At 45.6% G+C, this 14,715-nt stretch overlaps 1 protein-coding gene across 1 annotated transcript in view; it reads left to right on the forward strand.

Annotated features, from left to right (window-relative positions):
- Positions 1-14,715, forward strand: part of cacna2d3a (calcium channel, voltage-dependent, alpha 2/delta subunit 3a) — a 169,307-nt gene that overhangs the window by 75,693 nt on the left and 78,899 nt on the right. The window contains exons 10-11 of the mRNA XM_029259247.1: positions 2,192-2,266; positions 12,016-12,105. Coding sequence (XP_029115080.1) covers positions 2,192-2,266; positions 12,016-12,105 — 165 coding nt within the window. The remainder of the gene's footprint in view (positions 1-2,191; positions 2,267-12,015; positions 12,106-14,715) is intronic.

The following is a 14,715-nucleotide window of genomic DNA, read 5'->3' on the forward strand; positions in this document are numbered from 1 at the left end:
GTCTCCTAAAAATCATGTCCGAAGGACTTAATACATTTGTACATTTGCATTAATTAGCTTCCATTCAAATTCATCTCTGATTCATATTAGATCGTGGAAAGCTCTGAAATGTGTTACGAATGTTATATTTCGCTTGCAGGCCAAGTTGGTGTGACTTTAAATGGTGTTTCAGTTGCAAAATATTTTTAGTTAGCTTAACCTTGGGTATTAATTCCTTTGTTATCATAATTTGGTCAGATAATATAATACATGAAAGATTCTAGGGAAGTTTTCTGGTTATGTAATAAACCTCCTTAAATTTAATACATGTTACAAGAATTTTTTTACAAAACATAATTATTTTAAAGTTAAATTACTTTATATTTCCATTTGAAGGAATTGTTATTTGATAGATATTTGTGTTGTTTGTGCAAACATTATTTGTAATACACAGGAAAGAAAAAACAAATGTTTTAATATCATAAATAGTATGTCTACAGTTGTACAAAAGTGTACATTCTCGTCATTTACAGAGGGATTATGATAGAATGCATAGCTTGGGAAAATAGGCATCACTTTCTAATTTACTTTGAAGTATAATTTCTAGTCATGCATTAAATGAACAATATTATCTGAGAAAGCCAGACTGCCGCTTCTATTTAACTGAGGAATCTGAAATCTCCCCCTGCATAGCGCTGGAAGCCATGCATAAAATGAACACAATTATTATCTAGGTTGAAGTTGTTAAATTAATTTAATGCATCCAGTGCATCCAAAATTTCCAATGATTTTGATTACAACAACTGGCATTTTGTTAGTTTTGCCATCGCTGAAGCCAGTGCCTGATGGTAGAAGGTGGCTATTTTACATTCTCTCTTATTTGGCCCAGTATCCCAAAGTGAAGTGATGCATTTGGTTAGGATAACATCTCAAAGCAGCGTATTTCTTACATATCAAAGTCATTTAAAATGATCTGATTTAATGCTTGAAATGTAAACAAAAAACCCAGTAAACTTCACAGATAGCAAAGTAGATATTTTTTAATAGCCTGAGGTAATTATATTATAGTGTAGAGTCAATGTTCGATTCAGGCCTATTGCTGTCATGTAGTGGGGAATGCATCTTTTAGAGAAGTTCCTGATATATGCTGCAACTCATCATTTCTGGGTTAAAAAGTCAACGAGGAGCTTCTTTTTTTGTTCATCATCTTGATGCTACATCTTGACCTTTGTTTACAATGTTTGGTAAATATCAGATTGAACATTTCCCAGAGAACAACCCTTCAGAATGGTCTTCTAGAATAAGAACCATGAAATATTATCACCTTTCAGAACAGGGGCATTATAAGATCTTGAATTTTTATGTTGAAATGTGGCTTTCTGGGACAAGGGAACAGCAAAAGACTGCCGTTTTCTGACCAAGGACCATGCAATAACACCATTGGTTCACCTTCACTCCCATAAAAAGTGAACAAGAAACATTTTTAGTCTTTGCAGACTGGGAGCCTGTAAGATAGTTCAGACCAAGGCAGATGGTGGTTTTTTTAAGATACGCTGGGAGACTTATCCACTAAGACAAGAGATTAGAAATCCTGCTGGACTGTAGACCTACAGCCCATGATAAGGGTTAGGTGCCTTGATAGATTATGACCCTCTAAGACAAGGGTTAGAAGCCCTTATAGATTATGCTCTTCCACAACAACAGTTTTGAAGACCTAGTTGATTGTGACCCTCCAGGAGAAAGCTTTAGAGGCACTGATGGATTATGGCCTTCAAGGATAAAGGATTTAGAGTCCAAATAGATGATGTTCCTTTAGGAAGTTACTGGCTTGCTTGATTCTATTCATTTCCTGCTGGGACATAACGTTAAGACTTGTGTTAAGACTTAATGCTTGGAAAATTGTAGGTTAGACAGTTTGTACCTTTCAAATAAATACATATTATGTATAAACATAAAATGTATAATATTGTAACTTTTTAAATGTGTCTTGAATAAAAATCTCTGTAGGCAGTAGGAACAAACCATCTACTGAATAGTGGTTAAAAATTCTTTTTTCCTCTGTACTATACATCTCATTATATATAGCATTAAGTGTGTATTCTTCAGAATATGGCAGTTTTAAGTGATGTTTCAGCTCTTTCCTTTGTCATTTTAATATTGCTGATAATATTGCTAATTCATACCAAATTGAGTCTCATTTGTGTGTTTACAGTACAATGAAGAACTACATTATGTGGAACCCTGCCTCAATGGAACTCTGGTCCAGGCTGACATCAGCAACAAAGACGTATGTTTTTCTCAGGTTTTTATGACTTATTTGCTTAGAATATTTTAACACACACACATTTTCGGAACCGCTCGTCCCATACGGGGTCGCAGGGAACCGGAGCCTACCCGGCAACACAGGGTGTAAGGCCAGAGGGGGAGGGGACACACCCAGGACGGGACGCCAGTCCGTCACAAGGCACCCCAAGCGGGACTCGAATCCCAGACCCACTGAAGAGCAGGACCCAGTCCAACCCACTGCGCCCCCCGGTCAATATTTTAATATACAAAAGTAAAAGTAGAAACAAGCAAAGCCCTTCTCAGTCTAAGTTTTCACACCATTGTGAGATGTCTCAAATAACACATCTGTTTCCGATAGCCTTTGGATGAAAGAAGGGTATCTGTTGGTCAGAGTAAACAGCCACAGCTCACTATTTTTTGATTGATTTTCATTTTTCAGAATAAAATCTTATGTCTAATGAACTTTCATAAGGTCTCAATGTAATTATGTAGAATGGATTCCATTTTTTGTTTTGAATTCTGTTGATGGAAAAACAGGTCCACCTTCTGAAAGTCAAATATTTAATTTCTGCATTTGCAAGACTTTTCTTACAACTTTGTCTGATTCGCACACTTCCTGAGCAGATAATTAACAGAAGTATATGTGTAATAAATAAGCTGAGTTCTAGTATTGAAGGAACCCAAATAATTTTTGCATTTCTGAATGGTTTAATCTCCTCCGTGAACCGCCACCTTATCGTGGTGGAGGGGTTTGAGTGCCTGAATGAGTCCAGGAGCTATGTTGTCTGGGGCTACATGCCCCTGGTAGGGTCTCCCATGGCAGACAGGTCCTGGATGACAGACGAGACAAAGCGCGGTTCAAAAACCCCTTATGACAAAAAAATCAAGGCGTCCGTTTACCCCGCCCGGTATGGGGTCACCGGGGCCCCACCCTGGAGCCAGGCCTGGGGGGGGGGCTCGCATGCGAGCGCCTGGTGGCCAGGTCTATGCCCACGGGGCCTGGCCGGGCTCAGCCCGAAGCCACAACGTGGAGCCGCTCTTCGGTGGGCTCACCACCTGCCGGAGAAACCATAAGGGGCCGGTGCGTTGTGATTTGGGCGGTGGTCGGGGCCGAGTGCCCGGCCGACCCGAACCTCGGGCGCCAACTCTGGTTTTTGGGACTTGGAATGTCACCTCACTGGCGGGGAAGGAGCCTGAGCTGGTGCGGGAAGTTGAGAGATACCGTCTAGATATAGTCGGGCTCACTTCCACTCACAGCTTGGGTTCTGGAACCACTCTACTCGATCGGGGGTGGACTCTCCACTATTCTGGCGTTGCCCAAGGTGAGAGGCGGCGGGCTGGTGTGGGCTTATTAATAGCCCCCCAGTTCAGCCGCCATGTGTTGGAGTCTACCCCGGTGAATGAGAGGGTCATCTCCCTACGCCTTCGGGTCAGGGAACGGTCTCTCACTGTCGTTTGTGCTTATGCGCCTAGCGGCAGTGTAGAGTACCCGGCCTTTTTAGAGTCCCTGGGGGGCGTGCTGGAAAGCGCTCCCACTGGGGACTCTGTCGTTCTACTGGGGGACTTTAACGCCCACGTGGGCAGCGACAGTGATACCTGGAGGGGCGTGATTGGGAGGAACGGTCTCCCTGATCTGAACCCGAGCGGTGAGTTGTTATTGGATTTCTGTGCTAGTCGCGGTTTATCCATAACGAACACCATGTTCATGCATAAGGGTGTCCACCAGTGCACTTGGCACCAGGACACCCTAGGTCGGAGGTCGATGATCGACTTTGTAGTCGTTTCTTCTGACCTTCGGCCATATGTCTTGGACACTCGGGTGAAGAGAGGGGCTGAGCTGTCAACTGATCACCACCTGGTGGTGAGTTGGATTCGATGGCGGGGGAAAAAGCTGGACAGACCTGGCAGGCCCAAACGCATAGTGAGGGTCTGTTGGGAACGTTTGGCGGAGGCCCCTGTCAGAGAGGTCTTCAACTCCCACCTCCGACAGAGCTTCAACCAGGTCCCGAGGGAGGTGGGGGACATTGAGTCTGAATGGACTATGTTCCGCTCCTCCATTGTCGGTGCGGCTGTTCGGAGCTGCGGCCATAAGGTCTCCGGTGCCTGTCGCGGCGGCAATCCCCGAACACGGTGGTGGACACCGGAAGTAAGGGATGCCGTCAAGCTGAAGAAGGAGTTCTATCGGGCCTGGCTGGCTCATGGGACTCCTGAAGCAGCTGACGGGTACCGACGGGCCAAACGGTGCGCGGCTCTGGCAGTCGCCGCGGCAAAAACTCGGGCTTGGGAGGAGTTCGGTGAGGCCATGGAGGAAGACTTTCGGTCGGCCTCAAAGAGATTCTGGCAAACCGTCCGGCGACTCAGAGGGGGGAAGCGGTGTTCCACGAACACTGTTTACAGTGGAAGTGGTGCGCTGCTGACCTCAGCTGAGGATGTCCTCGGGCGGTGGAAGGAGTACTTTGAGGATCTCCTCAATCCCTCCGACACGCCTTCCGTAGAGGAAGCTGAGGCTGGGGACTCGGAGGGGGACTCGTCCATTACCCTGGCTGAAGTTGCTGAGGTAGTCAAAAAACTCCTCGGTGGCAAGGCTCCGGGGGTGGATGAGATCCGCCCCGAGTTTCTCAAGTCTCTGGATGTTGTGGGGCTGTCTTGGCTGACACGCCTCTGCAGCATCGCGTGGAGTTCGGGAACGGTGCCTCTGGACTGGCAGACCGGGGTGGTGGTCCCTCTTTTTAAGAAGGGGGACCGGAGACTGTGTTCCAACTACAGGGGGATCACACTCCTTAGCCTCCCTGGGAAAGTCTATGCCAGGGTACTGGAAAGGAGAATCCGACCGATAGTCGAACCTCGGATTCAGGAGGAGCAATGCGGTTTTCGCCCTGGCCGTGGAACACTGGACCAGCTCTATACCCTCACTAGGGTGTTGGAGGGTTCGTGGGAGTTTGCCCAACCAGTCCATATGTGTTTTGTGGACCTGGAGAAGGCATTCGACCGTGTCCCTCGTGGCATCCTGTGGGGGGTGCTTCGGGATTATGGGGTTCGGGGCTCGTTGCTACGGGCTGTTCGTTCCCTGTATGACCGGAGCAGGAGCTTGGTTCGCATTGCCGGCAGTAAGTCAGACCTGTTCCCGGTGCATGTTGGACTCCGCCAGGGCTGCCCTTTGTCACCGATTCTGTTCATTATTTTTATGGACAGAATTTCTAGGCGCAGTCAGGGAACGGAGGGTGTCTGTTTTGGTGGCCGCGAGATCTCGTCTCTGCTTTTTGCGGACGATGTGGTCCTGTTGGCTTCATCAAGTCAAGACTTGCAGCGTGCACTGGGGAGGTTTGCAGCCGAGTGCGAAGCGGCGGGGATGAGAATCAGCACCTCCAAATCCGAGGCCATGGTTCTCAGTCGGAAAAAGGTGGATTGCTCCCTCCGGGTTAGGGGGGAGTTGCTCCCTCAAGTGGAGGAGTTTAAGTATCTTGGGGTCTTGTTCACGAGTGAGGGAAAAATGGAGCGGCAGGTCGACAGACGGATCGGTGCGGCGTCTGCAGTAATGCGGTCATTGTACCGGTCTGTTGTGGTGAAGAGGGAGCTGAGTCGTAAGGCGAAGCTCTCAATTTACCGGTCGATCTACGTTCCTACCCTCACCTATGGTCATGAACTCTGGATCATGACCGAAAGAATGAGATCGCGGATACAAGCGGCAGAAATGAGTTTCCTCCGCAGAGTGGCTGGGCGCACCCTTAGGGATAGGGTGAGGAGCTCAGTCACCCGGGAGGAGCTCGGAGTAGAGCCGCTGCTCCTCCGCATCGAGAGGAGCCAGTTGAGGTGGCTCGGGCATCTGTTCCGGATGCCTCCTGGACGCCTCCCTGGGGAGGTGCTCCGGGCTTGTCCCACTGGGAGGAGGCCTCGGGGCAGACCCAGGACACGTTGGAGAGACTATGTCTCCCGGCTGGCCTGGGAACGCCTTGGGGTTCCCCCAGAGGAACTGGAGGAGGTGTGCGGGGAGAGGGAGGTCTGGAGTACTCTGCTCGGACTGCTGCCCCCGCGACCCGGCCCCGGATAAAAGCGGAGGAAGATGGATGGATGGATGGATGAATGGTTTAATGAGAAGAAATAGTCATAAGACGTTAACTTAACAAAACAATGATTTATAATGTATTATGCAGCTCAAGACACAGTTTATATATGATTACCAACATTCAGTTGGAAAGGAGTACTGATTGGGTACCGGAAACAAATTCTTAGTGTTGGTTCAACAGAAATGGTCAATGAAGGAAACGTTAGTATTCCTTTGTGTTCACGAAGATGCTAAATACAGTATGGAAAGACTACCAGATCTCCATTTGCTGTAGTTTGCTGAATTAATAAATGAGAGTGCACATAAAACATCTCTTAACTACAGCTCCTACAATTTCAATGAGCAGGTCTCACATTACGTGCTAGAAATATCGTGCGCGCGCACACGCACGCACGCACGCATGCACAGAGTCTGAAACCTCTTGTCTCAAAGCAAACTGGAGCTGAACCTTGCAACACAGGGTGCAAGGCTAGAGAGAGAGAGGACACGCCCAGGACAGAACACCAGTCTGTCGCAAGGCACCCCAAGCAGGACTCAAACCCCAGACCTGCCAGAGAGCTGGTGTGCTAGAGGTTTTTTTTTTTTTAAGTTACAGGATTTGTCACTGTGCACTTAGACAATGTGATGCCAAGTGTCTTTGGTTCAGGTGGCAGTGCAGTTCTTGTTTTACATCACAATCAAATGGTCCTGGGTTTGAATCCTTGCTCCGACTGCAATGTCCTCGAGCAAGGTGTTTATCTTCAATTGAATGGCTCCAAGGGGGAGCGGTGGTGCAACGGGTTTGGCCTCCGCTTGCTCTCTGGTGTGTCTGGGGTTTGAGTCCCTCTTGGGGTGCCTTGTGATGGTCTGCCATCTCATCCTGGGTGTCTTGCTGGGTTGGGCTCCTGCTTGCTGTGCTCCCCCCACCCGCTTGGGACAAGTAGTTTCAGACAATGTGTGTGAATGGTTCCAGTTAAAATGACCTAGCTAGTTAAATGAGTAAATCACTGTAAGTAGCTTAGTTGAAATTCAGCACTGCAAGCTTTGCAGACAAGTATCATCACATGAAAAAAGAACTCCACCAGCACCAAGGTAAAAACCTCCATGTTTAGAGTCCTTACTTTACAGGTATGGCTACACTTGTCAACTATAATCAGGCTGAATTGTTATTATTTTTTTTTATCTAGCTAATGACTTAAGAGACTTACAAGAAAACACAAAGTGCTTTCAAAACTAGACTAGTAGATCCTATGTGTTCTGCAAGAGTACTATATGTCTTCAATGTTAATTTATTATACTGTGGGTTTTGATTGGGCGATGGAGGACGCACAGGCAGTGTTCATCTCTAACGTTTTATTAGAACACGACCGGAACACAAGAAAATAACACTCACGGTCCAAGAACCCCGTTTTCTCAAGGACCTATGCTCCAAACTAGCCTTCCCTGTTACGTCCAAACATGCAGAGTGTGTTTCTAAGTACAGTACAGTGTTGAGGTGAAATGATGAACATGGCACACAGAAACACACAGTGTATTTTCACAAAGGTGAAAAGTGAAACACGAATCTGTGAGTAGGACTTGAACACAGAGGTGTGATGAAATACCGGACTGGAACAAGACTTGGCAAACAGGCAACTAAATTTCACTAGGAAATCGTAAAGGGGCAGCTGATGAAGAATCTGCAGTCTATCCTCGCCCGCTTGCTCCTTTTATACCTCACTAACCACCAGATTGTGAACAGCAGGTGCATGGGTCTGGGCTAGTGGCACTGAGCGGCGCCTCCTCTGGCCCGTAGGGGTACTGTCCCTGTGGGTCGTGACACTGATTTTTCAGGCCCAGCGGATCCTTCCACATCAGTGTGAGAGGAAACACTCTAAAGTAGCTTTATTTTGTCTGTCTGAGTTTTGAGTTAAGAGCTTCAACTCTGCTGCTTTCAGCTGTTGATTGAAATGTATTAATTTGGTCTAACATTCTTGCTGATAGGATGGCGCAACAGGTTTGGCCTGTTCTTGTTCTCTGGTGGGTCTGGGGTTTGAGTCCTGCTTGGGGTGTCTTGTGACAGGCTGGCGTCCCATGCTGGGTGCATCCCCCTCCAGCCCTATGCCCTGTGTTGCTGGGTTAGGCTCTGGTTTGTTGCGACCCCTCTTGGGATAAATGGTTTCAGCCAGTGTGTGTGTGTATTGCTGATATTAAAGAGATGTAACCATATGTGGGAGAAAGGTGTATCTGCTAAATGAAAAGTCTCTCTATAGCCTGTGCGCAGTTTCAGAGGAGTATCTAAACTCTCTGTCTCACTTTTCCTCTACTTGCGCAGCCATTTCAAAATGTGTCGTTCGTGGCTGCAATATCTCCTTGTGCTTCTCAACCCCTGGCAACGCATCCAAGGCTATTGAATCAAATTGCCGTTACAAAAGTTTCGCATACCAGGGTTTTGTCATACAGATTGACAAGAGCGCCGACAACAGCGACCGACTGTGGCTTTGAAGGAGGCCCGTCTGGCTGTATAAGTTGAAAACCAATTTTCTCCCCAACTTTCGGAGATATTGTGCAAGAGCGGATTCCCTTTGGAGCGGCGCACTGCATTCTTGAAGAAGTGTGCAACACAAAGGACCGTGGCAATGGGGAGGAGGCACTGCAATCAGGTGCAGAGGTACTTGAATAAATTCGGGAGACATTCACAAGCAAGAATGTCTCTACTTCAGAGTTAGACTTAAGAGGTGCGGACATGAAGAGGTCCTGACCGCTGCCTTTGTACTCACCTGCAGTGTTCCTGTTTGCATTCAAAGGGCAATATAATTCCCATATTACTAACAGGCATTTAGTTTCAGCGTTTCGGTGGAGGAGCTTCTGTTTCTGTGCCGTTGGACTTAAAAGTTCTAGTTGCCTCGAAAGTGCTGAAAAATAATAAAAATGCATTCACGGTGCTGCCAGAAACTGAACAGAGCTCAAACTTGTACGAAAAAAGGTTGGAGCAGAAACTAATCTGCAATCCTCGGCGCATCCAAGACGGCACCCCCTTCAGGCCATTTCAGGACTTGATAAACACTTTGTGCCTCTGTGGTGCTGAGTGCTTTCCCTGCTTCTTATCGGAATGCAAAGATATGGGTATCTTTGATCCTTAGCCTCAAGATGGGCCTTGCTGCTGGCTGATAGTGCCGAGGATCATCGTTCCGTGCACTTTGACTCTTCCCACAGACTTTATTAAAAGAGGACTCCAACCTTACCAAAAATGAAGTTAAAAAGCTCACAAGGTTTGATAATAGATACTATTTGTCCCCCCATTCCACCAAAATGAGCTGGCAATTTGGAGAATTGAAATAGGGGGTCAGTTTGAAAGTGATGGGAATAGTGACACTTCTGAGGAAAACCAATGCATATATTCTACCTGAGAGAGTGGGAAAGAGGGGCCATTTGCAGCAGGTATCACAAGAAATTGCCACATCTAAATGCAGAGAGACCTTGGTGTCAGCAGTCCTTTGACAGCCAACTTCTTAGGGTCTGGCATGGAGTGCCGTCATCACACTGCTGGGTAGCGTTCGCTTTCCGCAAGCTGCAGCCATGCCTGGAACATTCTCTCCGTTTGCTTGCTTTTTTTAATGGACAGACACAGAAGTCTGTATTGAATTGTTTCTACTGTAAAGCCTCCTGGGGGGGGTGCGGTGGCGCAGTGGGTTGGACCTGGTCCTGCTCTCCAGTGGGTCTGGGGTTCGAGTCCCGCTTGGGGTGCCTTGCGACGTACTGGCGTCCCGTCCTGGGTGTGTCCCCTCCCCCTCTGGCCCTACGCCCTGTGTTGCCGGGTAGGCTCCGGTTCTCCGCTACCCCATATGGGACGAGCGGTTCAGAAAATGTGTGTGTGTGTGTAAAGCCTCCTTTAGTGGCAAGAGGTACTGTGTACTGTGACCCTTGTTATTCATATTGCTGAGTCAAAGGAGCGCACGCAAGCTCCCTTGCCCAGAGGCAGTGTGTGTTCTCTGCAATGGCTTGCAGGAGCTGATATGGGGGTAAATGTGCTTCACTCCAGGTATTGCTGAGAGCTGGGGACACTAGCCGAATGGAATCAATATTGGGTCACATGTACAGAAATCACACACACGCACACGCACACGTGCATGGAGAGATCAGTTTGCTGGCTGACTCAGATCTGGCTTGGGGCAGCCACTTATGTGCAAAACGATTAACCTTTCCCTACAAGACTTCAAAGTAAGTGTTCATTTCCATTTCCCTGTTCGGGATTTCATTTCTGAAGCCGCTTGTTCGGTGGCGAAATGCGTACGAATTGCATTTTGCACACACGCACCGCACACACGCGCACACACATGCATATACTCGACAGAGAGGGGAAGGTAATACATGCAGGTCCTGTAGCCCGGGAGTCATGTGGGTATAGAAACAGGGTGCGGTGTGTGACTCAGATACAGTACACTTCTCAACATGCGTATGATGAAAGCAGTGCACACGATGGCTGGATGGAAACTTTGACAGCTCACACACACCTGTCAGTGGTGAACTGCATCGACAAGAACCAAACTGAAAAAAACGCTTTCGACAGGTTAATAAGCAGTCAAAAACGTAATAGAAAAAGGCCCAGAGATATTTTAATTAAGGCGGCAGACTTCAAGGAGTCCATCTTCGTCGCAAACATTGCGAGCGGACGAGTGCAGGGGTTCGGCCTGTTTAGATAAAGGCTGTTTTCTCTTTTGCCTCGCGGCTATTCTAAATAATGAGCTGCACGGACGAGGCTTACCGGTTCGCCACAAACATTAAATAACATTAATTGCTTCTGAAAGCTTGTGTTTGCAGTAGGAACAAAACCACATGCTTGAAAAGTGCCCCGAGTATGAGTTGTCTAAAGTTCGATTCGCTCGGCGGAATTGGAATGGAGAAGTTCAATTCACCAGCTGCAACTGGAATGCAAAGTGAATTCATGCTTGTAATCTCTCATCAAGAGTTGGCATTTCAGTGTCTAACTTTTAATGCATTCTCTTGTTCTTCCTCTTAAAAAAATGCAAATAAAAACAACCATTTTCTACACTGCTGCCAACAGAAGGAACTACTTGGCAAACCTTTGAGACCTTCATTTTTTTTGTGCTGTCAGTTTTTTGTGCCTTAACAGGATAAAATCACCCTCCTGCTGTGGAACATTATTATTATTATTATTATTATTATTATTATTATTATTATTATTATTATTATTACTGGTTATACATTTAGCTGAAAAATTTGTTCAAGGTGACTAACAATGTCAGGTTTGTATAAAAGGGTCCTTACAATGATTTACTCATTTATACAGCATTGTATATATACATGGCATGGTGGCACAGGAAGTAGCACTGCTGTCTCACAGGGCCTGGGTGGTATGAGAGGATGTGGGTTTGATCCCTGTTCAACCTATATGGAGTTTGCATGTTCTCCCTGTGTCTGTGTGAGTTTCCTCCAGGTGCTCTGGTTTCCTCCCACAGTCCAAAGATATGCTGTTCAGGCTCATCCAAAATATCCTGCCGTATAAGCAGGCAAATCACTGTAAAGTTGATTATCTAACACTGTTAGTCATCCTGCACATGCCTTGGCAACATAAAGATTAATAATAATAATCTGACTGCGCATCAGCTGTTCTTTCAGTCACAGTCATATTGACTAAGTGCATTAACTGTTTATTTTATGTGCAATTGATTTAAGGACCTTCTCCGCCACTGTTCTATGTCTTGCAGCATTTCCGGGAGCATCTGGACAAGCTGTACGCTAAGGGAATCGGAATGCTGGATGTGGCCCTCACAGAGGCATTTTCATTGCTCAGTGAGGTGAGTCTCAGACCACTACAGTGACCTCCAGTACTGCACTCATGCCAAAAAGTGCCATTGCAGTGAGAGGGGTCGGCTAACTGCGGCTTGTCCCGAAATCATCACCTTCGTTGCTGATGTGGCAAAAGTCTGCTGGACACTGGAAATAAGGACTGGTTTCGTTACTAATGAGAGCCAAAAGCAAGCTTGCTTGCTGTGAATCCCACAGCATAATTAGTAAGCCTACACTGAGCATAAGAACCTGAAATGAAATATAAGTAATGTAAGTACTCAAAGTAAAGTAACAATGTAGGTATTTCCATGACAAAGGATGGAAAAGTAAACAGTACCGGATGGTTACAGTTTAGAAGAACACAACCAAAATGTGCAATATCCTGCTGATTAAGAAAATCCAGAATTTATTAAAGTAGAATCCAACATATTTTTATAAAATTTGCCCTTTTAAATTTTCACAGTATACATTACAGCTTGCCATATCATGCTTACACACTGTTAAGGGTGTCCAAAAGTCCCAGTAACATTTTTCTATGCTTTAGCATTTTTTTTTTTTTTTTATAATTACATTAGGAGTGTTTAATTTGCAGCGCATAAAATCCATTGTTTCGGGACACACCGACTGTGACCCGGAGAGTATAATATGGGAGATAAATATGTGTTTATTAAACACATTCAATAAGCTGTGTACTGATGCCCAGCTGATCATACAGAGTGGGTCTTTTGTGGGAAGAGCAGTAAGGGCGAGCTCATGGTATCTGAATGGTTTGTCGGATGCTCTGAAAGAATTATACGCCTCCGTTACCAGGCTTTTTTCAGTGTTTGTCTAATGGTGCACATATTAGGACAAAATCTCGTAATTAAAGCACTGTCGTTAATACCTTAATCAGGAGACATTTTACATTTACATTTATTCGCTTAGCAGACGCGTTTGTCCAAAGCGACGTACATCTCAGCAAAAGTACAATTTATGCATTATATTAAGAGAAAGAGACATAGTCGCAGACATGTAAGTCTCAAGTAAACCTAATCTGTTACCTACCACTTGCTGCACCGAAGTTCATCGTGCAAGACATCTATTGGTGATGAGCGAACATGCTTGGTTCATGACCCGACCCAGTAATGGAATACTCCACTGGCTCTCTAGCCCCTCCCACTACACTCCTTGTACCTCCCCAATTCCCATGCGCCCTTTGTTTGTTCTGTGTCCACATCCCTAAATCCCCCCCATCCAGTAGACCTTACCCTTTTCACATGCTTTTCTTGTGAGTGGGCGTGTGTGTGTGTGTGTGTGTGTGTGTGTGTGTGTGTGTGTGTGTGTGTGTGTGTGTGTGTGTGTGTGCATGCGGTCTTCCCCCTAGTCACTGAACCAGGAATAAAATGTTGGCATCTGAGCACAGGTGCAGTGCCACAGGTGGCTCATTTCCTCTGGCGATTTAGTTTGAGGGGGGCTCACTGGGGACTGGAAAGCCACCACTGAGACCACCATTATATTGTATTTACATACTGGGGGAGTTGTACTGGCAGAAGACTAACTTGTCAGTCATTTCTCCTTTCATGATTTGATTATTTTCTGTATTTCTCATTTTGCTTAAACTTAGTGGTATTAGCTGTGAATCTGTGGAATATATGATGATGCACTCTTTACATACATACATATACTATATGCATAACGTACAATAATTTAAGGGGGGTGTGGTGCCTTGCTGTGTGGCAGGTCTGGGGTTCGAGTCCTGCTTGGGGTGCGGTGGCCCTGTCTTTCTCCCTGTGTTCACCTTCCCTGCCATGCAGAGGAAGGACCTGGCAACCCACCTCTGTTTCCTCCCTTGACTTGCCTTGAAAACCACGAGAGTGGTTGCTATGGGTCGGCTTCGACTTTGCACTTACCATACTATAATTTAAAAGAATGAATCAAAAATAAAAATGCTAACATTTAAAAAAATTTTTTAAAATAATATTTGTAAAAGAAAAAATAAGTGACTGAGTATAGGGTATATAAACTATATATACACTTTAGAATATGTACTATATATACTGGATAGCACACTGAATTGAAGCAGTAAAAAAATTACCTGCTGGGTAAGCAATTGTGAACAGTCCAATATTCGAAAATTATAAATTGCCTCGGACAAAGGTGTCGGAAAAATGAATAAATTATATAAATTACGACGGCTTTAACAAGGCATGGTAGCTATACTCTACAAGTGATTTTTGCATAAACATTACTATGATGAAAAAATGAGGCCTTGCGCTGCCTCTTTCTGAGTTCATTCCGTACATAAACTCTTCACTTTGAACATGCAGTTCTATTAATGGGTTTCTGTGGAATTTAACAGAGTATTCAAAGCCTTGAGCAATAATTAATGATCACCTCTAATACATATAATTACTTTGTATTATTCTCTTTTGTGAGCAGATTTCAAGTGATAACACTGGAAAACAGTACGTGCTCTGCATCAGCTTTGTTATAGGTCAACGCATCAGTTAATTACCATAATGCATCTCGGGAGATAAGCTTGAAACCTACTGCTGCAGTTTACTCAAAGAGGAGATGTGTCAGTCCCTCTTCTCCACACACACATGCCGGCAGATTTTACATAATGAAAACAATTGTCT

Source organism: Scleropages formosus, chromosome 2, assembly GCF_900964775.1.
Source record: "Scleropages formosus chromosome 2, fSclFor1.1, whole genome shotgun sequence".
In the NCBI taxonomy this organism is placed as follows: Eukaryota; Metazoa; Chordata; class Actinopteri; order Osteoglossiformes; family Osteoglossidae; genus Scleropages; species Scleropages formosus.